Source organism: Sitophilus oryzae, unplaced genomic scaffold (assembly GCF_002938485.1).
Source record: "Sitophilus oryzae breed Bouriz unplaced genomic scaffold, Soryzae_2.0 scaffold_1178_pilon_pilon, whole genome shotgun sequence".
NCBI classification, from domain to species: Eukaryota; Metazoa; Arthropoda; class Insecta; order Coleoptera; family Curculionidae; genus Sitophilus; species Sitophilus oryzae.
In genome coordinates this window covers 376,589-404,085 of record NW_022145813.1, presented here as the reverse complement: position 1 = coordinate 404,085, position 27,497 = coordinate 376,589, and the positions used below count along the sequence as shown (strand labels likewise).

Genomic DNA, 27,497 nt, shown 5'->3' with positions numbered 1-27,497 from the left:
TTTTGTCGACAACGTCTTTCTCTATTATTGGGTTTAATTTGTAGCAGCACACCATTAAATTTGTTTATCGTGCAATAGGGGTCATGAATCTTTTATTCTAATTGACAAAATAATGCTTATATCACAGCCTATTCAAAACTAACTTGCCAACATACGACAATTTGCATGGAAATTTGCTTACTATCTAATAAGTCGGGGTGTGAACGTGAGCTCCATTGAAATTTCGTTTAAAGGCGGGTTTATAACTCTCTACTTGTACGCTGCTTGTATCGTTATTAACTGTTTTATCAAAGTCGAGTTGGAAGGCTTTGTAACATCCAACATCCCAGTAAGTTGACAGCCAGCCACGGTACAAGGTTCTTTGATCAGATACACTTGGATGCTGCTATATAAAAATATACTTATATGGATGTTGCGCACGTCTCACTTGTATGCTGCTTGTATTGCCAAGTCGAGTTGAGAGGCTTTATAACATCCAGTATACCTGGCTGTAGTGTCGTGGCCAGGGGATTGCACCAAGAAATAATATAACGATGCCGGACGGGGCTACCCCTGTCCCTCATACCAGGCACCCTCTACTGACTGTGGTCATGTATCGCTGGTAGAGGGTGTGGAGGGATCTTGGCTTAACCGCCTGGACCAAGAGGAGATAACCTCACCAAAAACCTAAATCCTACGATGGCCGAACCAGGTCAAAGGGATGCGTGGCTAGATAGAGGACTAGCCATTACTGGCCTCAACCTTGGGGCATCAGGGGGCACCCCATTGTATTTACCCATTACTTCTGCATGCAGGGCTCTGTAGAAGTGGACCGACTATCCCTAGCGACTCGTGGAAACACTATGAGATCTAGTATTAAAAACACCACCGGTGAAGGTGTGAGGAAGTCCCCTAGCGACACTGGGAACATTACAAATGAAAATTCCAAGGGACCAAATCCAAAGGAAAGTCTAGGAGGAACGGCTGACACTTGCTTGGGATTATCCTCCACAAGTGGCACACAAGCTACCACCTTCTCCAGCAAGGGTCGGGAGCCTACCTCTAGACCCAATAAGCGATATAAGCTACCGTTTCGTCCGCTCGGCCTGGGTCAACCAGGCGGGCTGGACGATCCTCTGGGAGTAGGTCTTAGCGGAGCAGAAGCACGGAGATACCTCCGACTGATCCATGAAGGACTTGCTCCAGAATAAGCAAAAGCGAAAACACTCCTCCGAAAAGGGGAGAGTAAAGAAACCCAGAGCTAAACAACCTGACTCGTCTCCATCAAAGGGCAAGAGAGGGAGCGAGAACCTGTCAGCTCTTCTCCGGCAGGGAGAGAAAAAAGCTAGGATGGAAAGCCGTCCAACACCGGGAGGCAAGCAGGCACGTATCACCAGCTTTGCCGCTATTGCTGGACAAGTGAAAATGGCGGTGCTGCCAAAGGATTTCCCAGAGGTTGCTCTGACCACCGACCAGCAAAAGTCTCTAGAAGAGGCTATACTGGACGAAGTAGGGACGATCGGATCGCAATACAATGGTCTACAAAGTGTAGGTTAGCTGCGTTTTGCGGGGATACACTTTCGGCTGGGCATGATCCTCATAGATTTTGTGTATCTCAAGAATCGGCGAATTGGTTGGTGGAAATCGCACCTAAGCTTAAAAATTGGCAAGGGCCGGAACTGGTTGCAGTGAAGGGAGAAAACATCTCTAAAGGGGCGGCCATAACGGTCTTTCTGCCGAGGGGCAAGGGGAAAGACACCACCTGCTGAACCTTATCCAAGGTCAGAACTTCAATGTAAGGACATCGAGTTGGCAAATCATCAACCCGAAGGAGGAGGGTCATGGTCAGGTCCTCACAATAGGAATTGACCTCAAATCCAAGGAGGCAATAGATAAAGGGGGACATGTTCTCTATTATAGATACGGGACAACACCGGTATCAGGTCTAAGGAGAGACCAAGTTAAAGAGGTGGAGAAAATGGAGCCAGATCCTCCAGCCTCCGCCTCACGTGTTCCTCAGCCGGAGGCAAGCTCCTCGACTGTGAAGAGCGGCACGGAGGGCCAAACTCCAACAGTGGAAGGGTGTGTACCCTCGGAGGAAGAACTGTTGTCAGAGGAGGATGGGAAATACCCTCTCCCCTCTACAACAGAGGTATGATGGGTTATAGATTGTGTGATGACTCAAGGAAGGGGGGCACAATAGATCTTTAAGGGCGCAGTGATTAACCCCCCCCCCCTCTTACTCATTCTACATTCTTCTACAATATCCTATACCAGTAAGTTATTAGCCAGCCTACTTGGATGTTACGAAGCTTTCCAACTCGACTTGGATAAAAAAGTTAATACCATAGAGTTAAAAATTAAAAGTTAATACAATACAAATAGCGTACCAGTGAGACGCGTGCAACATTCATATAAGTATATTTATATAGCAGCATCCAAGTTTATTGATCAAAGTCAGTGGTGCAACAAAGGGGGGGCGGGGGTTGAGGGTTGTATAAAATTGGTTTTAGCGTGAAACAAATATTATCTTATAGTGACCTAAGCCGCCGCCCGCCAAAAGACTTGAGAGCCCCCTAAAAATGAATGTCTAGTTGGACCCCTGATCAAAGTACACTTGTACCGTGTCAACCGGACTTAAAGAAACGACCGAGAATGGTGCTCTGACATTGATACATTGATGGCATATGTACGAGAATTAACACACGGATACTTAAACAAGCAAAGATGACTAGCTGGTACTGAGTATGCTTTAAACGAATGGTTTAACATAAAGTGTTAAAAAAACTATAATAGTCAAAGTACCTGTAGCTTCGTTGTAGTAGACGTTGATTCTTTCCAATTGTAGTTCGCTGTCCCCAGTATAAGTGCCGCTGGGGTCTATACCGTGCTCCTCAGAAATAACTTCCCAGAACTGCAAATAAAGAAAAGTATTATTTAAAGTTTCTGTACCCAAGGAATATACTATATTATCTAGAATCCTAGACTGTGTCTACATAGTCAGACATATTCATATTCATCTCAGCAAGGTCGTTTTAATTTTAGCGGTTTTAAAGTTATTTAGGCTTATTGTTTATACAGTATCGGCAGATTTTGTGTAATAGCCTTTTATCTGTATTTTTACAAGGGTAATATTTAATAATCCACATCATATGGGATATTTTATTTATTGAAATTGACTTCGGCGTTAGTTTATTTTTCTTTCACTTGAATTAGATATGACAAGAAAAATTTATTGTTTGCTCTCAGGTCTAAATATGACGTTTAAAAAAAATTGCTAAACAAGGTGTTTCTATGGTCGAACTTTTAAAATCATTTTTTGAAACAGTTTGTCTCATTTTCGATGGGGGTTCTCGTTTATATGAGTAGAGATACAAAAAAGCGATTTTCACATCACTATGCTACTTTTTTATGAAACTAAAGATGATACACACAGATTTGTCCTAGACCCCTTGATTTCTGAAATACAGGGCGAATTTTCCATTTTTCGACAAATACTTTCTTCGTATCTTGATTATCTTATAAATTAACGAAAAGGTGAAAACTAAGTCTTGCAGAGTATTTTACGTAGAAACTAGTGGCGTAACTAGTTTTGTGCTGGGAACTGTCATTTCCAAAATATGACTCAATAAACTTATGTTTTTATTAATGGACACCCTGTATATTTTTTTTTATTTGTTTTGGCATGAGTTTTCTGGAAATATAACACATTCTATACTTATTTTCATAACCAAGCTAAAAATACATTTTTTAACTTTTTAACATAAATAAACCTAGTTTAAAAGGGTATTATAATTTTATTTATTTTAATTTAACAAGTTAATTTTGCTTTCCATCATGTTGTCTTAATAAACTGAACTGAAAATAAACTTGTAAAGGTTTTGGATAACACGCTGTCACAGTTATTGATATTTTTAATGCACTTGTGTAATAATTCAACACATAGTAACTAGCGTAGAATAGCCAATAACCAAACTTTGACGTCGAATACTCGATTGTTTTGATTACCTATTTTAAACCGACCGCTTATGTTAACACTAAAATAATGCATTTTTTACTTTGTTTATGAAAATAAATATAGAGTATATGTTATATTTTTAACAAACTCAGGGCAAACTAATTAATTAATTTATTTTAATCCCATTTAAAAAACATAAATTTTGGTCATGTTTCAAGAATAACAGCTCGCAGCAAAAATCTAGTTACGCCAATGAATTCTATGTGAAAAATTCCATGGGACTCGGTTTTCAACTTTTCGATAAGTTATAATATCACCGAGATACGAAGGGGGTGCAACATTATCAATTTCGCCCTGTATTTCAGAAACTAAGAGAGCTAGGATAAATCTGTGTGTAGCATCTTGAGTTTCATAAAAAAAAGTAGCACAGTGATGTGAAAATAGCATTTTTGTATCTCTACTCATAAATGAGAACTCTGCAAAACACACGAAAATGGGACACCCTGTACAAATTTTAACCATATATATGGAAAAAAGTGTAATCTTTAACGTATTGCCGAGAAAATAAGACCCTCTCTGAGGATAGTTAAATAGTTGAAGAATTACTTATAATTTTTTTTGTTTGATAATATACTGTATAAGATAAATGTCTAAAGAGGCAATTTTATAAGTAGGGTATGAAAAGTATATGTTGACTATTGACATTTAGTATTGTGTAATTTAATTTCCAACATGTAATCTAAATTTGAATTTCACGATAAATAAGAAAGTTGCTCATACTTTGCATTATTTAAGTATTTTCTTATAACTAAATTAAATTTTTCTTATTTCTAAATTAAATTATACGTTGATTCTATAAATTTAACTAAACAATATGACCGTTAGATAAATATTTGATTGACAAACGGTCTACCATCTTATATTTGCTACTGTTCACGTCGAGAAACAGCTGCTATTGGTTAAAATAAGACAAAAAATATTTTATCTAGGTGGCTGAAAATTGATATACTTGTGAAATTGTGTATAAAATTAAAAGTAAAACAACTTTTTCAAAGAAAGTTTTCCAAATACAAATAATTATTAAATTAATTTATTAGTATAAATGTCAAATTTGAAATATAATAAAAAAAATTATTTTATCATTTTTAGTCTATACTAAGCAATAACTAACAAAAAAGTCAAGTTTAGCAAAGTAAATTAATTAATAAAAAAAATCCCAGATGATGCGAATATTATCTCTGGAATTAGAACATCTGGAATTAGTATTCTTCGTTTTAAGATCGTCATTGTTATAAACTAGCTATTTAACCAGTTCAAAATTAATTACTACGTATTTTAAATAACAACTGCCTGTTTTTATAAAAAAATATAGTGGTTCCAGGACATTTCAGGAAGAAAATGAATCTCAAATTATATTTTATTACTCCCCTCATTAAACTGTTTTAATAAGAGGAGATGTTTAATTGTATTTTATGTATAATGAAGATAATTTTATCAGACAGGAAAAGCATTTATCTTGTCGTTGACTTTAGTCCAGTTGTGTTTTTATCTATCTTTGTTTTTAAACGAATAGACTTATTCTGATAATAAACCACCAGATAAACAAATGCTAGTAAACCCATATCCGATATATTCAATTATAAGTTCATTTCGTCTTTAAAAGGAAATTATTAAGTTACAAGCAAAATATGAAATTGAATTATTTTGTATCATAACGTCACAAAATAGAAAAATACAGACGACTTTGGATAAGATTCTTTAAGTGCTTTTAGTTTTACTGCTTCAAAATTAAATATACAGGGTGTGTATTTTTGGAATCAAAATAAGTTCACTGGACACAATTCACCTCTATAGAAAAGTACTTACCTACTAAGTTGCTACTTTAAAAAAATAGACACATTTTTTGAGATATTTTAAGAACCGCTATTCCCATGTGAATAAGATTTTGGGCGTCTATGTTTTCCTAACTACTTTAACATTTGACTTTCACAGAAATCAAGAAAAAGAACGGGAAGGGCAAAAACTACCCCACCCCTACATAAATTTTAGTGTAAATATTTTCCAATTCAACTGACGACCGATTTTTTTTTCCTAAAATGGTCCTTCTAATATTTACTATATTTTTTGTCTCTTGTATAAAAACACCACCGCCCATAGCTTTTGAGAAAAAAAATTATTTTTTCGAAAGTGACTCCCAAAAATGGTTTTGACTTATTTTAATTCAAAAAATACGTAGTTGTTCTACGTCCACAGGATATTGGAACTCTCTGTATATTTTGTAGGTCTGATTTGGAAAAATGAGTTCTCCAAAAATTTTTTTCTTAAAAACTATGCGTTGAAAACAAAAAAATGTTGCGTTTTTTTACAAGAGACAAAAAATGTAGTAAATACCAGTGGGATTATTTCATGAAAAGAAAATCTGGCGTCGGTGAAGTGGGAAAATATTTATACTAAAATTTATGTAGGGGTGGGGGTAGTTCTCACTTTTCCCGTACTTTTTCTTGATTTTTGTGAAATTCAAATATTAAAGCACTTATCAAAACATAGACACCCCAAATATAATTTAAATCGGAATAACGGTTCTTAAAATATCTGAAAAATGTGATTATTTTTTTTAATTTTGATGCCCTCCAGCGGACAAACGAAGCACTTTTGTATAGAGTTAAATTCTGCCCAATGAACGTACTTTAATTCCAAAAATACCCAGTAGTTCTATGTCCACGGAATATTGGGACATCCTGTATAAGTATTAAAAGGAAAATAATTTCTGCTAAATAAAAGTCACTCTCACAGTGATTCCTGAACGAGCTACCAAACTAAAGTTCTTATTTCATGGCCTGCTTAATTTTATTTACTTAGAATCGTACGGTATTTCCTATATAATCCATTTATTGTGGTTTTTAAATTCCGTTTCTAAGTGGTACTCCAACCAATGCAATAAAATAAAAATAATCGTATTTGACATACACAAAAAAATGGATTTACAATAATCTACTTTTATTAAACCTGGGAACATTATCAAGTACCTATAATTACAGCTTCATAACGATTAAATTAATTCATTGCCGCGAAAAACAATAATTACATGTAAGCATCTGTTCTAGATAAATATTCATTTTTTAATCTTTGTTATCTCATAATTTTTTTTCTATATAATATGCACATAGATCCCATTTTTTAATAAATATTTTTATTAACTTTATATATTAATTTCTGATTTCTGAATCAACGTTATTAAAAATAAAGACTAACTACTAAAGGAGTCTAATACATACTAATTGTGTTATTTATGCATTATGTTATAAAATATGAGTGAAAAAAAAACGGCGTCAGCGATGGCCAAGATATGAAGATCGCTGTCATTTTATATGGAAAATTATATAGGAAATGGAATCGATGTTCATTTCCAAGCCAAATGGACGCCGTTTTTTTGTTTCGATCATACGGTATTTACACATTAGAGAAGGAGTCGACGTCATGACATGCCATTTTTGAAGAAATGATACGATTTTTTGGAATTGTTGGTCTTTATTGAGTATATGTTATTTCCTTTACTTTATAATTAGTTCTATGTAGAATGCAGAATGAAGGGAACATGCTCAAAAAGAAGATTTCACTCCTTCCAGTGGATGGCATACCAAGAATGTACAACATTAAGAAAAATCTCGGCAAATTTTTTCGGCATGTAAAAGACTATACCATAACGTGGTATACTCAGGGGCGGATACAGGAATTTATTTTAGGGGGACCCAAATAAGAAGTAATGTAGAATATGCTATTTAGGGAGCCATTTTAAACCCAAACGCCTAATTTTTAACCAAATTCGTACATTTTAGGGGGGGCCGGGGCCCCATGAACCCCCCTCTGTATCCACCACTGGGTATACTGATACTTCCAAAACCAAAGCAGGGACAGGGATGGGAGTATTTTGGGCTAAAAACTAAATACTCCGAATCAATGGGCATCTACCCCAGCATCCAGTATTATCAAAAGATGCGTACAATTTATCTTAGATAGAAACTATCGAAAACAGGAAATAGTCGTCTTATCCAATAGTCAAGCAGCACTAAAAACGATTAACTCAGTAACCGATCAACTCAATTCGAAGTTGTAAAAGAAAGAAAGAATACCTAGAGAAGCTGAACAAATTAGTGATAGAAAATAAAGTCCTCCTACTCTGGGTGCCAGCTCACCAAGAATTAGAAGGCAATGAAAAAGCAAATGATCTAGCTAGAAAAGGAGCAAACACTCCACTAACTGGACCAGAACCGTTCTGCTTTCCAAGTGAAAACCAACTTAAAGCGGAACTCAAGAACTTGAAAGACTCCATCCGTAACCTGGAATGGGAATCCTCCAACGGTCTAAGACAGTCGAAGAAATTTCTTAGAACTTACGACCGAGAAAAATCAAAGATATTTCTTGATTTAAGCAAGAACAATATCCGGATTGTCACGCGGTTTTTAACAGGACACTGTCTCATTAACGAACAGTTCAATAGAATGAAGCCAAGAAAAAACGGCAAATGCAGATTTTGTGAGGAAAATGGGGAAACATCAGAACACCTCATCACTGAGTGTGCCAAGACGGCAACCACTCGTGCCATAAACTTTGGTACGACTGATATCGGAAATGGAGAACTAGCCTCTTTGAAGTCGTCTCAGATATTGGCTTTTGTCAAAACCCTGAAACTGTATGATGAGTTATAATAACTCGTTATAACTCAACAAAGGGGGACACACAATAGATCTCTAAGGTCGCGGTGACTAATCCCCCTCCCAAACATTCTTCTAGTCTTTTTATTTAAAGGGTGGCTTCCTTACCCACTGTAAAATTCTAATAGTAATAGAAGTAGGTTTACGAATGCATCCACACAGCCACACTGACTTATAAATTCATAATAATTAGTTCTTAACCACCAAATATTGACTTAAGCTGTGTCTTGACCTTAAAATTAATATAAAAATGTTTAGTCAATCTTAACTTACAGCCGTTTCCTCTATTTTGTGGCATATTTAAGTGTTTTTTCTGATTAGGTAGAACATGCAAAATCACCCTTAGAAAATGGACAAAGAACTTAGTAGCCCTTCCAGACAGCCCGGAGACGGCGCCAGACTAGTTATTTATTCAATGGGTTTCGCTCTAATCGTTGTATTTTTACGACAATGCGTTCGAAAACGATAAGCTTCGTAAAAATAGGAAGGCTATTATGGAGCGGACGCCATTAAGGCATTTATTACTATTTTTGTAAGGAAAAAAGTTTGGTTGTAATATTAAACAGGAATTTTAAGAATGCCAATGTAATGTTAAGAATTGAAAGTTATTTTAGAAGATTTATACATGAGAATATTTAGTTATAAAGAGTGTCCCTGACTGAACTTGGAATAGAAGCTTTTAAGAAGCTATAAGTAGTACTCATAGCTTGTACTTAGACGCCCTCGGTATTTTGTTACTTTATTCGATGGAAAATGAGACTTTGAATAGAATGACATATCATATGTCAACTTTTGACATTTTCGAATATGGTTTATTTGAAGTTGCATTATGCAATTCATAATGACAATTTGACTCGGAATACCAAATTTGTCGTAGGTACCAACTTTATTCGTAAAAAAATGCTTTTTTCAAATATGCTAATAGGCCAGCAAAAATATAATTTGGGCATCTTTTAACCGGCCAGAACAACATACTAAAAACATTAGACGATCAAATATATTTTTCCAAGGCTACTTAATTAAAAATTAGTGTTAACACAGCCTAGATTGAATAAACAGTCTAGATTGAAATTTAAGCGAAAATGTCAAAAGTTTAAGCGAAAATGTCAAAAGTTGACATATGATATGTCATTCTATTCAGAGTGTCATTTTCTATCGAATAAAGTAAAAAAATACCGAGGGTGCCATTTAAAAACCAAAAGTTGTAGTCATTTCCGGTGAAACAGGTGGGCGAAAAGGATTGAATACGTCAATCAATCCTGATTTATGTCATATCCTAACGTACCAAATTCCGTTTTTTTATCTGAAAAAATAAAAAAGCTATAGGGGTGTGCCACTTTTTAGACACACCTGAGGTGGAACTCTGTAAGTAAATAGCGATCGGTAGCGATGAAGAATACTGACCTTGACCGTAGAAACTAAACGGCAAGCGACAGTATTCTTCATCTCTACCGATCGTACAGAGTTCTGGAAGAGGGTGGGCCTCTACATGAAAAATAAACTATACTATCACATAGATAACATAGAATACCACTGGTGGAACTCTACGGCCAAGGTCAGTATTCTTCATCGCTACCGACCGCTATTTAGTTACAGAGTTCCACCCCTGGTATTCTATGTTATCTATGTGATAGTATAGGTTTTTTCATGTAGAGGCTCTGCTCACCCTCTTCTAGAACTCACACAAACGACTGCTGTTGATTTTAATTATTTCAAAAATGTTTTGATTTTTATTGTTTTTTTAAATGCCGCTATGTTTTATTTACTAAACAAAAAGAAGTAGCAGAAAAGTTAAATGCGGTTTGAAATGATTTGAAATGATATTGATAATTAAATATTAATATATCATAAGACTAAAAAAATTGGCGCCGGGAGGCACGTATAGCCGCCCATACTAAAATATGTTAATAAAAAGTTGGTAGGCAGTTCTTTTAGTTTCAAACTAAAGGAATTTTTCAATTTTTTTTATCTCAAAAACTGCGACTTTGACTGATTTTGATGTTATTACAAATTTTGTTGCAAATATTCCTAATCTTAAATTGAAAACCGCGTTTCGCTAGCTACTGTAATTTTGGAGTTACGATTATCTAAAAATTTTAACCCCCTCCCATACCAACCCCCAGCCCCCCAAAGAAAACGAATGGCCTGAATCTCGACCTACTGGTATGGTCGGCTAAAAATTGTAATAGGAACTGTAACGCAGAGAGTCTTCCACAGAACAGAGTTTTCTCCATTTGTCTAAATGAATAATTAAAATAGATACACATATAGAATTTTAAAATTAATCATTACCCTTTTGCAACAACAACTTTAAAATAACTGGATGATACCGAAGGTCAGAGCCGAGAGTGACGTGCTAGGGGAAGTAGGCTTCTTTCTTTAAAAATCTGTGGTCCGGAGCGGGAAGCGGGGGTACTACTACAAGACATTTATTTACTTCGACGGAACAGTAATATAATCAAGATCGAACATCACTTAAGGTAAGTTCGTTTGATCTTATTATTATACTATACATTCTGTTCTTTCCTATATAAAAGGTTCAAAGACTGTTCATGCATATTATCAATATCAGTTTTATGGACATTTCATAGAACCCTTCTTATCGTAAAACAGTTAAATATAACGTTTCTGTAAATAACTTTATAACGGGTATTTCAAAATAATGCAAATGCGTGTATGAATTTTATAATATTATATATGTATATATAATTGAGAAAATATCTAAGTACATACATTGATATATTATATCAGCCCGCATTAAATATAAACTAGTTTATTTTGTATTATGATAATTAATATTGTTATTGTTATTATTAATTGTTGATATTATTGAACTGTATACCAACTCATGATGTAAAAACTACTCATGATGATTAAAAATGGTACACGTTAATAAGTAAATATGGAAGATGGTTTCCGCTCTTTACAACGGCTCTGTATAGCACAATAATAAAATTATGTTTTTAGTAGCAACTTTCCGACAATTTCAAACAATAACTTCAAGACCACCAAGTCAGCAATTCCATCATCACTTTAATACCTCCTAAAAATTCCCCATCCAAAAATATCAATCTGTGAAAGAGGACGCGAGAACTGTCCTCCGTTCCATCCAGATTTATTCCTGTGCGACGAACCTCTTTTTCTTTTTCAATATACAAACTTGGCACGAGTCTCACGGGCGGAAATAGATTTTTCGAAATCTCCCAGTATTCTATCTGCCCCTCTGACTAATTTAAAGTAAAGCTGTTCACGAGACAAATTCATCGATATTTCTTACATCGATATATTATTTCAATACATGAAAAAAAAACATTTTCTTCCATAAATCAGTGTGATGGTCATTTTTGATAGTGACTATTACGAAAGCGTAGAGCTGCCATCGCAACAATGAAATATAATTTTAGGAAAATTTACACTTTTTCTGTAAATGTTAAATTTACACTTTTTCTGTAAATTTACAAATTTTCTGTAAATTTACAAATTTTCTGTAAATTTACACTTTTTCTGTAAATTGCATGCGAAATGACTACCCAGCAGGATGACATCTCGGCATCGACCTGTTCGTTACTCACTAGTTACAAGTGAGCATTGTTTTCCGCTGATTAAGTTGCTATTGTGCCTACGTAGTACATATATTCATCAGAGATTGTGGACGAATACATTAAAACCTACTTTCAAATCGGATTAAACCACAAAGAAATTTTGACATGTTTGCTAGAGGATGGTTATGCCCTAAGTTTACGTCATCCGAGAGGTGGAGGCCAATCAGATCCTGTTGCAAACACTAATGCATCGGAAAGGGTGACAATACTTTCGGGGTCGATTAAAAGCATATTAGAAAACATATTAAACAAAAAAAAATGCATACTATTATATCACACACATTTGAAATCCAATACATAATCCCTAAAATAAGAGATCACCCGATTTTCTGTAATACGGGTGTTAGGCCCAGGTTCAGTATAGACGATGAGGAATAATTCTTCAAGTATTTTTGAAGAGAGTGTGGTTTCAGAACAAAATATATCTTGGGGATATACTGGGATATTGCTTAATATTTTTTGATTTATAGTACGCATGTCTTCAATCCTTCAATTAATTGCCGCAGTGGTTCCCTAATTCTGTCTTTACTAGTGAAGATTTTTGTGAATAAACTGGCGTAGAAAGGAATTCGATGGTTACTACTCGTAGAATAACGCACCACTGTTGCCACTAACGCAGAAATTGACAGAAAAAGTGTAAATTTACAGAAAATTTGTAAATTTACAGAAAAAGTGTAAATTTTGCTAAAAATATTTTTCAATGTTGCGGCAGCTCTACGCTTTCGTAGACTATAACCGTAGAGAATTAAATATAGACGATAACTTTTTTTTAAACAGAGATAAATTTAAATAATAATATTTTAATAGTATGCAGGGTGGTCCCGAATTGCATTTGGGAAACATTCTGCAAATAAATATAAGTAAAAAAGTTCGTATGTTTTAAAATGCTTCTTTTCGGAACTACAGGGTGACAAAGTTTCATTTTTATTTCTGGATTTTCCAAATAATTTCTGAACTAACGTCAATATTTGGATGAAGATTCGTGTCTGAGTGTTTTTTGGTATGAGAAATTTGATTTCGATGTCTCTAATATGACTCTAACCTGTAGTGGAGCACCACTTACATGTTTTTTAAATGATTTGAAGAGTAATAACTTTTCATCCATACCTGTATAAAACTACTGAGTGAAATATACATGTACGTAATATTTTACGTAAAAAATATATGTATATACAGGGTGTCCCAGAAATAAGTGCAAGTATTTTAAGGGGTGGTAGATCTCGATAAAAGAAACATATTTTCTCTTTATCGCTTTTCAAATAAGTCCAAAATAACGGAGTTATTTTACTTCGAAAATTTCCAAAAAAAATATTTTTTGCTAAAAGTTTGAAAACCGCTGCTGGATCTTTTCTGGATTTTCTTTCTTGTAAATTTCATCTACTACCTATGTTGCCATATTATCAAGAAATTATCTTTTTTAACTAAAAACTAAAAAAATTTCCAAAAAAAATATCAAAAAATTTGGGATTTTCAATTTTTTTTTTGCGAAAAAAACCTCATTTCTGGGGCTGAACTATACTACCAGTTAAAATACTTGCGCTTATTTCTAGGACACCCTGTATATATTGCGGATTTGTTACGACATTCGTCGTCTCCCGTTTCTCAACTTCTACAGATTTCTGTCTGTCCAGTCTTCTTCCTGAAGGCCTCTTGAATTCGTACCATCAACTACACCCTGCTTCCATTTTCGAGGTGGTCTTTCACGTTTCCGCCTTTCGCCTGGTGTCCATGAATAAATTATTTTTGTCCATCGGTTATCATCCATTCGTAGGTGTCCGAACCAACTTAGTATTTTGCTGTCAATGGCTCCCACGTTTCAGTGCCATAAGTGGTAATGACTTTATATAGTAAGATTTTTGTCTTTTTTTGGAAAATTTGTCACTCCACAACAAAGAGTTAAGTTGACCGATAACTCTTTTTCCTTGACCAACTTTATTTGTAATGTCTTCTGTACTTCTTCCATTTGTTGTAAGAGTGACACCCAAGTATTTAAATGAACAGACATTTTTAATGTTGCAGATTCCTACATCCAAATCCTCACGTTCGTCATCACCCACTACCATGTAGGTACTCCGTATTTTTTGTATTTATTGTTAGGCCCCATTTCGAATATTCCTCATGCAGATGATGCGTCATGCAGATTCTATTCAATTTTTAGTACAAAAACATTTCAAATTTATTAATTCAGACTAATAATCGTCCAGTCAATATGTATAATTTTTGTCAATTATGATATGTATTGAGTATTTCGATTCTAAATATCTTCAGAATCATTACTCGATTTTTAACAAGAGATCTTTTTACGTAAAAAAAGTAATAAGAAAACAGAAATGTATATTTTTTCACTCAGTAGTGTAATACAAGTACGGACGAAAAGTTATTAAACTCCAAGGGATCTAAAACATATTTATGTAAGTAGCGCCCCCTACAAGTAGGAGTCATACTGACACGGAAATCGAATTTCTCATGTCAAAAACACCCAGACGCCAATTTTCATCCAAATATCGGAGTTATATCAGAAATTATTTGGAAAAAATCGAAATGACACTGAAACTTCTACACTCTGTACCTCCGAAACGAAGCTTTTTAGGACATAAATTTATATGAACTTTTTTACTTATTTTTCTTTGCAGAATATGCTGCCGAAGTTTTCCGAATACAATTTGAACTACCCTGTATAGTAAAAGTATCTACTATTGATACATAAAATAAGAGTAGAGGCAAATTTTGTCGTTGCATAGAATAAAAATGATGCCCAGTATTGAAAATATCGATGTTTTGTTTGGATCGATGTAATGGAACATCACTATCTTTAAAAGGGTAATATTTGAGATATCTCGACGCAACGGCGACAAATACTCTTCTAGAGCTATTTTTAACGATAGTTGAGAGAATGTTTAAACATAGCGACTGAGAGAAATGAATTGGGACGAGTGATGAAGAACTTCTGTAAGATTGCGCGTTAAACAGACTTTAAACTAGAGTACTTTAAGAGCAAGATAATTTACATGTCGACAGAAACATAATTTTCTACTTACTTGAACTATACCCGATTTATAAGAAAAAAGACGTTTAAGCCCTGGAATAGCTTTCACATTATGTATAGTTTACTTTATTGTAGTATAATAATCTATACAGGATGTTGCAATAGGAACTCTTACGATTGGTAAATCAAAAAGTACACTGGGGGGTAATTCGACTAAAAGATTTTCATTGTCAATAATATACAAGGTGTCCCTTAAAGAAGTGGCAGTATTTTAACTGGTATTTTTTCAAAAAAATTATTGAAAAATTTATATTTTTCTATAAATTTTCCGGGAAATACAAGCAGTTAGCCCCATCCTGCGGTACCCACAACGGTATCCTGCAATTTGTGTGTCGTTTATAAGTTTACAATAATTTTAATTTTCTATACCAAATATATATTTTTTTACGAAAAAATTAATTTTAATTATATCAGTGACATTTATAACAGTTATTTTCAGGTCAATTGAAAGAATAAATCTTCAAATTATTGCAGATCCTATAATCGCAAAATATTGCATATACAATATTATTGTAACAACAAATAATTGTCAATCAAGTGATGTGGGAACGTAGGGTCAATCATGCAGGCTGATTTTCGGTTGATACCGGCCGTTCTAAATATGTAAGCATTATTTTTTTAATTTTCAAAGTTAAAAAATTCGGATATTTTAATTTATTCTACAAATCGTAAATAAAAAATGTGTTTTTGTCTAGATATCTACCACCCGGAAAATATTTGCACTAATTTAAAAACACCCTGTATAGAATATTCCACAGGGTGATCCGAACTGTATTCCGGAAACTTCGACAACATATTCTACAGATAAAAATAAGTAAAAAAGTTTGTATAAATGTATTGTCTAAAATGCTTAGTTTTGGAAATAGAGGGTGTAGAAGTTTCATCTTTATTTTTTTCAGATCATTTCTGAAGCAACGTTAATATTTGGATGAAAATTGGTGTCTATGAGTTTTTCGACATGAGAAATTTGATTTTGATGTTAATATGACTAGTATTTGTATTGGGCGCCACCTTTACACGTCTGTTGTGAAGAGTACTAACTTTTTGTCCGTACCTGTATAAAACTACTGAGTAAAAAAATATACATCTCATATTTATAAGCACGTTGAGTAGATAGTTGTCATGATAGTTGTTATTGTTTTGAAATAATAAATTTGTGAAATTTTTATTTTTTTTAAATTAATCATAAATTTTTATGCGAAAAAATTATGATAAAACAGTTTCCGTTGAACTTTTGGCACAAGCACATTTCAAATTTATGATTTCAGTCTAATAATTACTTAGTCAATATGTTTAATTTATGTCAATGATGGCCAGTATTAATAATTTAGATGCCAATAATCTAGAGAAACATTACTCGTAGCGATATTTACGAAGAGACCTTTTTTACGTAAAAAACGTCGTAAATGTATATTTTTTACTCAGTAATTTTTACAGGTACGGACGAAAACTTATTACTCTTCAAACCAATTCAGGTGGCGCCCTCTACAAGCAGGAGTCATATTGACATCAAAATCAAATTTCTCATGTAAAAACTCCCAGACACCAATTTTCATCCAAATATTGACACTAGTTCATAAACTATTTGGAAAAAATTCGAAATAAAAATAAAACTTCTACACCCTGTATCTCCGAAACTAAGCATTTCAGGACATACATTTTAGTTTTATGACCTTTTCTACTTATTTCTATCTGCAAATATGCTGCTAAAGTTTCTGGAATACAGTTCGGACCACCCTGTATTAAAACAATTAATTAAATTGATATCAAGTCCTTGTCTAACCAGAACCACTACTACCTTGAAAATATTTTAACAAAATTGCTCTATTCTATGACCACAGACTATACAGGGTGTCCCAGAAATAAGTGCAAATATTTTAAGGGGTGATAGATTTCGATAAAAGAAACATATTTTCTCTTTATCGTTTTTCAAATAAGTCCAAAATAACGGAGTTATTTTACTTTGAAAATTTCAAAAAAAATTGATTTTTTGCTAACATTTTGAGAACCACTGGATCTTTTCTGGATTTTCTTTCTTGTAAATTTAATCTAATACCTATGTTACCATATTATCGAGAAATTATGTTTTTTAACTAAAAACTAAAAAAAAATCCAAAAAAAATTTCGAATTTTCAAAAAAAATTTTCGCGAAAAAAACTTCATAGGCGTGTTTCTGGGGTTGAATTATACTACCAGTTAAAATATTTGCACTTATTTCTGGGACACCCTGTATAAGACGATAATAATATGCATCCATATAATTTCCATTAGGATATCTGTTTTTTAACTCCACCCTGTAATAAAGTTAATGAGTCAAACTATATGCAGTATACGTGTATCTCAGTCTACCTAATAAAGATAACATATTTTTCTAGTTACTAATGTTATTAACCGGCATGCAAAATGCGTTTATATTCACGGTTACATTTCCACTGAACCATAAATAATTGTGATTTTTTTTTATATTCGTTAATTATTGAACTGATCGATTGAAAGTGTAATTGTTTCCTTCAACTAACCTCAAAAGAGTCATCGAACTTGAATTGAATATTATTACAAAACCATACAAATTGTTCCAAGTATCTATCTATCTACAGGGTGATTTTCTAAGTAAAAATAAATACAAGAAATCAGAAATAATTATTGGTAAATATACTCGGGAACGCCTCAAATAGAATTCTAAATTGCGTTTTTTTATGTATGAAAATTTTATACAGTTTGTCTCAAATTTGACATCGACATTTTTTTTAAATGGCGACATCATTATACGACAATACTATTTGCGACATGATGCCTACTGGTACTATACGATTGAAAAAAACACGGTGTCAAAGACGGCTGGGGAATGACAATCGATAATAATTTTGGCGAGGTCAAGCCCTAGATATCATTACTTGACCCGCATCAAAAAGCAAAAACAATCTTCGGATTGTCACGGGGTTTCTAATAGGACACTGTCTCCTCAACGAACACCTCAATAGGCTGAAGCTGAGAAACAACGGTAATGCAGATTCAGTAGGGAAAATGGAGAATCACCAGAACACCTTATCACTGAGTGCGCCGAGACGACGACCATTGCGTAAACTTTGGTATGGCTGATGTCGAGGATGGAGAGCTGGCCTCTGTAGAGCCGTCTCAGATACTGGCTTTTTTAAAAGCCCTGGGACTATATGATGAGTCATAGCTCGTTATAACTCAAGAAAGGGAGACACAATAGATATGTGAGGTCGCGGTGATTAACTCCCCTCCTAAACATTCTACATTCTACATATACTAGATATTGAATAAAAACTATTTTTAAATGATTTAGTTTAAAATTTGACTAACAAATACTTTTTTGAAAATAGATTTGTGTGTTTGGAAACGTTTATCTTTTTTTAATCTATATATAATTAGTGTTAATTTTGACAAGTTTTATGTCAATTCTCTATTGTCTATAGATTAACCTCGCCAAAATTATTATCGATTGTCATTCCCAAGCTATCATTGACGCCATTTTTTTTCGATCATACCGTATTTACTTACATCAAAAAGAGCGTAATTGAAAGTACTAATCAAAGTGTCATAGTATAAATTCAAAAAAACAGACAGCTTTGCTTTACTGTTCTTTTATTTAGAGAATCACCCTGTATACATAGGTATATCTCAACGAAGTAGATCGTGTACGGAAAGTAGAACAGCATTTTTTTGTCGATTTTGTTTTATATTTTAAGAATAATAGCCGTAAATAGCTTCTAATTATACATAATAAATAATCCGTTAAACCTTTCAAGGTGTCTGAATCACTATATTAGAAATACAGACGTGGTTAATGTTCATATAGATATTTGAGATTATACAAGCTTATACCACAAATTACCGTTATACATTTGCTTCATGAGAATTATGGGTAATGTAAACAATCTCTTTAAATTTTATTGAATGAAAATAAGTGTATGAATGTTGAGACTTCCCATAACATTTTTTAAAATTTCCGTACCTTTAATGACATACAGTGTGGCTAAAATTGGTGTTCACTTAATTTACAGAGTATTGTAGCTTGTAGCTAAATAATGCACTACAATTAGTTTTTTTTTGTTTACTTAATATACAAATTAATGAAAAGTTTACCTCACACAATCTTACCGTTTTTGAAATATTCATCAATCTTGAAAAAATGCATTTTCTATTATTTACATGCTTTATTTATGCTTTATTTCTCTAGGTGCATTTTAGTTTTTCAATCAAAATAATGGCACTGTAGTTTTTTTTCTCAATATTGTGTTGCAATCATAAAAATAATATTACCTTATACAGGGTATCTAATTTTTTTAATTACCAACTTTAAATGGCAATAACTTCTTTAACTTAAATGGAACGCACTGTATATTTTGCGGGCATTAGGTGCAAAATTTAATTATTTATAAAATTGTTAATTGTTTAATTGCTAAACCATGTTTTAGCTAAATTTAGCAAAATTTATTTTTATCAATAATTAGATACCTATTAAATATTGACATTTTAGATTTTTTTAAACACCTCAAACAAGTAACAAATTTATAAAAAATAAAGATGCTAAATTGCTAATATTATTAGCAAATTTGTTTAAAAATGAAAACGATTTAAATATTTGTGAGAATTATATAAGAGTGCCAAGTTAAAATATTCCACCATTATTAGCATAATGTAATATACTTTCTGAACATTCTGTACATGATATTATACAGATGAATAAATAATAAAAAATTTACCAAGAAATTAAAACTATAAATTTCAAAAAGCTAGCTAGTTGTTTTAATAATCAATTTTCTTGATAATTTAGCTTCAATATCAACAATAATTATTGTTAATTCAATAACAATTATTTTTTATTTCCATACATTTTTAGCTGTAATTGAAATATTAATTCACAATCAATACTTTTATTAACAGATTTTTTATTACTTGCAACCGTAATATCGCAATAATTCATAGCATCACCGTTATTGGTATATCTCATGTGATATAGCGCTGGTCAAAATAATTAATAAAAAAGTCGAGTTTATATGCTCCAATTCAGCAGACAATAATGACATTTATTTTAACATTCAGACCTGGTATATAAGTAGACCGGAAGAAATCATGTTGTTTGGCTTTTTAATTTGTTTATAATACATTTTTAATTAATGTTCTGCAAACGTTTTCAGTGGTAAAAATATAAAGTTTGCAAAAAGTTGTTCTGTAATAAATTCAACTTGTCTCTAGCAAAGTTTACAGAACTAAACATTAATTATATACAGGGTGAATCTTAAATAAGTGCAAATATTTTTAGGGGTGGTATATTTTTTTAATTTGGTATTTTTCGAAAAAAAAATTGGTACCTATTTTTTGTTTTAGTTAAAAACATATTCTTGATAATATAGCCACATTAGGTGTAGTAGATTAAATTTACAAGAAAGAAAACAGAAAAATCCAGTAGTTCTCAAAACTTAAGCAAAAATCTATTTTTTTTCAAAGTAAAATAACTTGGTTATTTTGGATTTATTTGAAAATCAGTAAAGATAAAACATCTTTCGTTTATCGAAATATTTGCACTTAAGACTCTGTTTATAAACTTTGTCCCTAAGTCGTTAGTGTCAAATATTTGTGACACAGTTCGAGGTTTTGTAATTACATATTAATTAATTATTTTGTAATTATTTATTTAAAAAATAGTGTTTTAATTATAAATAAAAAGAAAGCAATAATTATTGCTGTGCATACAGTAGATATGCATGGAGAACGAGTGATTAATACACTATCAGTCATACAACAAATAAGTATGATAAATAAATTCTGTAAATGTAATGCAAAACCAAGAAAATTATTATCTTAATGTCAATGTAAATTAAGTGACTTATTTTAAAGGAACTATCCAAACAAAAGTTTTATATTAATACGTTTAGTCACAATTATTAACTAATAACTAAAAAAAAAGAAATATTCACAGTGTGTTTCAAAAAGCATGTGCTATCTATCGTGGGGACATTCCTCACGTAAAAATAAGATTTATTTTTCATATCAACATAGGTCCGATTCTGCTACAAGGGGTTAAAGCATGTGCGCCAATGACTTATTTCTTTTGGTAGCAAAACTGTATAGGCCGTTTAATGCCAATTAAAAGTTGTATCTTGATATTTTGTCGATGTCAACCACCTTGATGTGATAAACGCAATTTTATTAATCGCAATTAATAAAATTGAAATAAAAATAAAATTAATAAATTATTTATTTTATCTAATTTATTATTAAATATTAGTACTACTAGTTATTATTACTATTATTAGTCCCACCTACAACAAATTCAAATAAAATATAATGGTATTTAAGATAATTACAAACAAAAACCGAACTTAAAAAAGAACATCCTGTAACTTTAAAACTATGCATTTCCATACCCATGTTCATAGGAACTTTTTTTCATATTTTTTTAATGAGGAATCAATGAGTACTAATTTAATTCTTTCGCAAGTTTTTTAAATTCTATATTAAATTTTTTTAAAGGTTGTTATTAGACTGGGATCAAGATAAATTAATAAAATTGCGTTTATCTCATCAAGGAAGCCGAAATCGACAAAATATCAAGAGATAACTTTTAATCGACATTAAACGGCTTACACTAATTCGCTAACAACAGAAAAAAAGTCAGTGGCGAAAGCTTTTTTTAAAAATATATTCCAGTGGTTAAACAGATGCGTCCCTGGTGAATATGTCGACACTTTTTTGTATTAAAATATGTCTCACTTATTATTATTACTTTTACGGTCAAAATTTCATTCGAATCGCTAAGAGTACTTGAAAGAAAATTTATAATAAATCGAAAAAATAAAGACACTAACTCCCTATAGTTACGAAACAAATCAGAATCGGACCTATGGTGATGTGAAAAAAAACTTATTTTAACGAGAGGAATCTCCCCACGAGAGATGGCACATGTTTTTTGAAACACCCTGTATAAATCTCTCATTATTTATTTATCCGTAACGGTTTTACTAGAAACAGTAATTAACAAAAATAATCAAAAAATATGCATTAACATAAAAATTAAATGTAATAACAAAAATGAAAATAAAAATATTACAAAATTTCAGTAATTTTAAAACACAAAAGAAAAAATTTGGTGATTATTTCACAAAATATCACAGATTTCATGACATTTACTGTTCTGTAATTTGAAAAAAACACAAAGGAAATTATTAGTTAAATTCTTTAAAAAAAAGTTAAATTCTAAAAATAAAAAATAATATTTTTGAACATAATTTACATTAGAATAAATTAAAATCTGAACAGTAAAGAATGCAAAAAAATATAAAAAGGTAATAGGTTTAAAAAAATTAAAATATAAATTGAATCTGTGATAATTGTTTGAGACAGAAATAAATAAAAACCAACTAAAATTAATAATCATAAATTACAATTATTGAGAAAATTTTAAATTGAAAGTAAAGAATGCAAAAAATATAATGAATTTGTAATATTTTTAATAAACGATTTAAAATATAATTATTGAATTTGTGATATCTACTTGTTTGAGGCAGAATTAATGAAATAAAAATCAACTAAATTAATAATCATAATTTACAATAGAGTAAATTAAAATTTGAACAGTAAAGAACGCAAAAATACAAAAAAAGTAAAAGTTTAAAAAAAATCTTAAAAATATAATTGAATTTGTGATAATTGTTTGAAGCTGAATGAAACAAAATCCAACTAAAATTAATAAACATAATTTACAATAAAGTAAATTAAAATTTGAAAAGTAAGAATGCAAAAAATAAAATAAAAAATAATAATTTTAAAAAATTGTTAAAAATATAATAATTGAATTTACGATAATTGAGACAGAATGAAATAAAAACTAACTAAAATTATTTAATTAAAAAAGCGAAAAAAATTCTTATATTTTATAAAACACTAATAAAAATAATTCTGTATACGAAAGTCACTTACCTTTGCACCGACTTGATTTCCGCATTGACCGGCCTGCAAATGTACGATTTCCCTCATGATTCCTGCTACAGTCTGTCCTGTTGATCAACTGGAGTGTCTGACTCGCCTGCTAGAAGCCAACTAAAAATGCTACGTCGCCTCAAGCTATCGCTGCGGGTGATGGGTGATATCAACCCAAGTCAAGAGCTTTATACAGGATGTTCTAGTGGTTGTCATATCGCTAAAGCTTTTCCTCTTCTTTCAGGCCCGTTTTATGCAAGCTAATTAATCTTAAGATAAATCTATGATTTAAACCTCAGATTAAACTGCACATTTTTTCGTTTTGTCATTATACCATACGATCAAAAAATACGGCATCAGATATGGCTTGGAAATGGAACAAAGATTTCTGTCATTTTATTTGTTAAATTGTTGATGTAAAGTTGCAGTAAACTCATTTTAAAAATTCTTAAAAATATAATTTAATTTGTGATAACTCAGGCTGAATGAAAAAAAAAATAAAATTATTTAAGCTATAACATTTTTTTAAAACTATAATAAAAAAATAGTTCTGTATAAAAAGTCGTTGAAAATGAGTGGGGAGTTGAGAGCAAAAATCTAGCACTTCCGAAAAATAAATATTGGCAACAATCAGCTCACATTGAAGTTGAAAATAACAATTTCAATCGAGTCAATAATACCCTTGATTGAGGATAATACTCAACAGAGAGGAGTAAGACAGGAATGTGTACTGTCTCCTGCGTTATTCATAATTTATACAGAGGCCATTTTTCGCGAAACTCAACTCTTTTCAACAGATTGTGTTATTAAAGTCAACCGTGAAGTCTTTAACATTGCCGGCGGTGACACAGTTCTTATTGCCGACTCTGACGTTGGACTTTGTGGACTTATTTGAATTATTTGAATATTGCAGACTTATTTGAAAAACGGCATAGAGAACGGCAATGGCAACGTAGCAGTCTTCTGTTTACTGTATGGTTCGTGTTCGTATATCTCCTGGTTGCTCATAGGCGTAACAAAGGTTAGGCAGACTGGGGCAGTTGCCCCACACAAGCTGGCTTAAGTTTAGAGTCTGCTAACCCAATCCACACCCAATCAGGGAAGAATTTGACAAACGACATACAAAAAATGACAGGAAATATTCACCTGAGTTAATTTGACAGACACAACTGTCACCGTCACGGATCCTCTCGTTGTACGGGCTCTATACCTACCCAAATAAACCAAAAATTTTAATACGAAAAAATAACATAATTTTTATATCTATCAATATCCACACGATAATATTGAGATTGAGTGGAATTCAGCACATTGTTATTGATATTAAAAAGAATACTTGACATGTTGAAGAATGATAGACATGAAAGGTAGCAAAGCAACGAAATTAAATGCTTTTTGCACGCAGTTGTTTATGTAGAAGCTGTGAAAAGATTGGCACCCATTATTCAAGCAGCAAAAGAAATGTAGAGAAATGTTTTCTGACCAAAGTCTCTTCAAGAAGAGAAAAATAAGTTTGAAATCGAAATTTTGTCAAAATTTGGGCAAACCCCACTCAGACTACTTTTAAAATGAAGTTGCTGCTTTGTTGGGTAACATTAACGTATGAGATTTCGGTACCTACTTTGACATTTTTTGCCCCACTCTAAATCAAAACTTAGCTACGCCTATGTGGTATGTCTTTGACTATTGTATACCTATACCCTAAGCCTATACCCATACATACTAGGACTAGGAATGAGAGGACTAGGAATTTTTAGTAGTAGACACATCAGTTCCTGGGATATCAAAACCATATGTTTCTGATCCAGATATGATATCAACTAGGGCTTCCATACCTCCGGATTTACCCACACATGCCCGGATCTTTAAAGTGTCTGGTGCGGTCCCGCCCGGATGTTTGTCCAGTTTGGTCCAGTTTGGAAAAGCGTCCGGGAAACTTGAGGACAAAAACAATTTAACTTAAATATTTTACCAGTTACAGTTGAATTAATTTTTCAGTTACTTTGTTGAATATTTTACAGCTCCATTTAACCAACGCATGTTCGAAAGTGCCCATTTCTATACTTTGGCGCTCAAATTTTTCGCTTTCGGTGCACTCCTGGAAAGTGAATGTTTTTTTAGTTTATATAATATTTTGTTGATTCCGGTTGCGACGTCCGGATTTTGTCTGGATTTCAGAGTTCATTAGTCCGGATTTTGTCCGGATTTCTGAGTTCACTTGTCCGGAATTTCCAAAAGCCTTTAAGTTACCATATGTAAATTAGGATTCATTGACGTATTAAATTGTTTTTAGTCGTTTCCTGTTTCACCGTAAATGACTACAACTTTTGATTTTTTAATGGCACACTCATCGGTATGTTTCTACTTTGTTCGATAGAAAATGCTGAATAGAATGACATATCATATGTCAACTTTTGACATTTTCGCATATGCTTTATTTGAAATTGTAACATGCGGTTCATAATGACAATTTGACTCAAAATACCAATTGTGTGGTACCAAATTATTCGTAAAAAAATGCTTTTTCCAAATATGCTAATGAACCACCCGTGTATTATTTAAGAAAATTGAGATATGATTAATAATAATAAGGACAAGACAGGAAAAACATTAGAGGATCATTTTTTTCCAAGGCTCCTTGATTAAAAATTATTATATTATTGTGTTTTGAACACAGTCATGGTATTCGAGCATGATTGAAATTTAAAATACGATTTGTTTTTAAGAGAAAATGTCAAAAGTTGACATATGATGTCATTCTATTCAGAGTGTCATTTTCTATCGAACAAAGAAATATACCTAGGGTGCCATTTAAAAATCAAAAGTTGTAGTCATTTCTGGTGAAACAGGAAGTGACCAAAAACTATTGAATACGTCAATCAATCCTAATTTATATCATATATTAACATACAAAATCTCGTTTTTTTTATCTGAAAAAATAAAAAAGTTATAAATGAATGGAAGTGAATCTGAGATGAAGCTTTTCGGATACTAGATCGCCCTGTATATCTCCTGGAGAACAGGCCAAAGAATTCAAAATTTAAAAAAACACACAGAGGATAAAGTGCTAATGAAGGTCCTGTCAGATTAGGTTCAGCTGTTCACAAGTTAAATAGAATAAGACAGACAGACAATATTTGAAAATGAAAGTCAAACTTTTTAATAACCCGTTTAAAAGATATATCTGCCTGGAAGAATGTATAATGATTAATTATCTATACTTTAGCACAGCTTTATTTTATAAGAATGATAATATAAGCTTGACTGTCGCGAGGGTAAATGCTTTCGAAAATAAATCTTTCCAGAAGAGATTTGATATAAATCAGCATCCTAAGCACGCGACATTGTCTGCGATCCGTTTTTATTTATAAACTGCGTCGCCGAAGAGATGGGGCTAACTAAAGACACCAACATTCTTTTCTTAAAATAAACACTTAAATCGCTCAGTAGACGACATTGCACATTTGAATATATACCGTGGTGAATATCTTTAGACCAAATGCGATATAAAAACTAGTTATAGTGTACTTATTCGTAATAAAAAAATAAAATAAATATATGAAAAAGCAGCAGGGAACGACGGAATAACAGTTGAAATACGTTAAGTAGGCTGGTAGGAGAATTTGGAAAATCCTAGCAAATAGTACCACATAGTACCACAAAACTGGAATAGCGCCAACATAATTCTGATTCATAAGAAAGACAGCAAAGAAACATCAGAAACGATAGGCCAATGACTAGTAACATACCAGATATTCACAAAAATAATAAACAACAGAATACAAAACACGCTAGACGCTGCACAACCACGAGAACAAGCAAGCTTTAAAAGCGGCTTCGGCACGATTGATCGTATACATACACTAAGAGAAACTATCAGCTGAACAAAATAATATGAACTAGCCATAGCCTTTATAGACTTTGAGAAGGCTTTCGACTAAATATATCCTGAGGCAATAATAGAAGCCCTAGCGAAACAAGGTATTGATAGGCCTTATAAACTTTCGCTAATATATACAAAGAAGCCAAAGCGAGAGTAATGATATATAAAACAACCCCAGAATTTCTAACTGACAAAGGAGTACGATAAGGAGACGTGATACCCCCAAAGTTCTGTACAGGAACACTAGAAGAAATCTTCCGCCAACTCTACTGAACCAAGAAAGGAATAAAAATAGATGTCGATTTTTGTAACGTATCAGTCTTATATTTATTACTGTAAATGTCCGAAATGCGGTAAAATCTAGGCTTCT

At 32.4% G+C, this 27,497-nt stretch overlaps 1 protein-coding gene across 1 annotated transcript in view; it reads right to left on the bottom strand.

The window, feature by feature from the left end:
- The window catches only part of LOC115890491 (tubulin beta chain-like), a 37,655-nt gene extending 14,264 nt beyond the window's left edge, over positions 1-23,391 (bottom strand). The window contains exons 1-2 of the mRNA XM_030910738.1: positions 23,245-23,391; positions 2,785-2,893 (exon numbers count right to left, since the gene is read on the bottom strand). Of these exons, the coding sequence (XP_030766598.1) occupies positions 2,785-2,893; positions 23,245-23,301 (166 nt within the window). The 5' untranslated portion in view covers positions 23,302-23,391. The remainder of the gene's footprint in view (positions 1-2,784; positions 2,894-23,244) is intronic.
- Between the last annotated feature and the right edge of the window lie 4,106 nt (positions 23,392-27,497).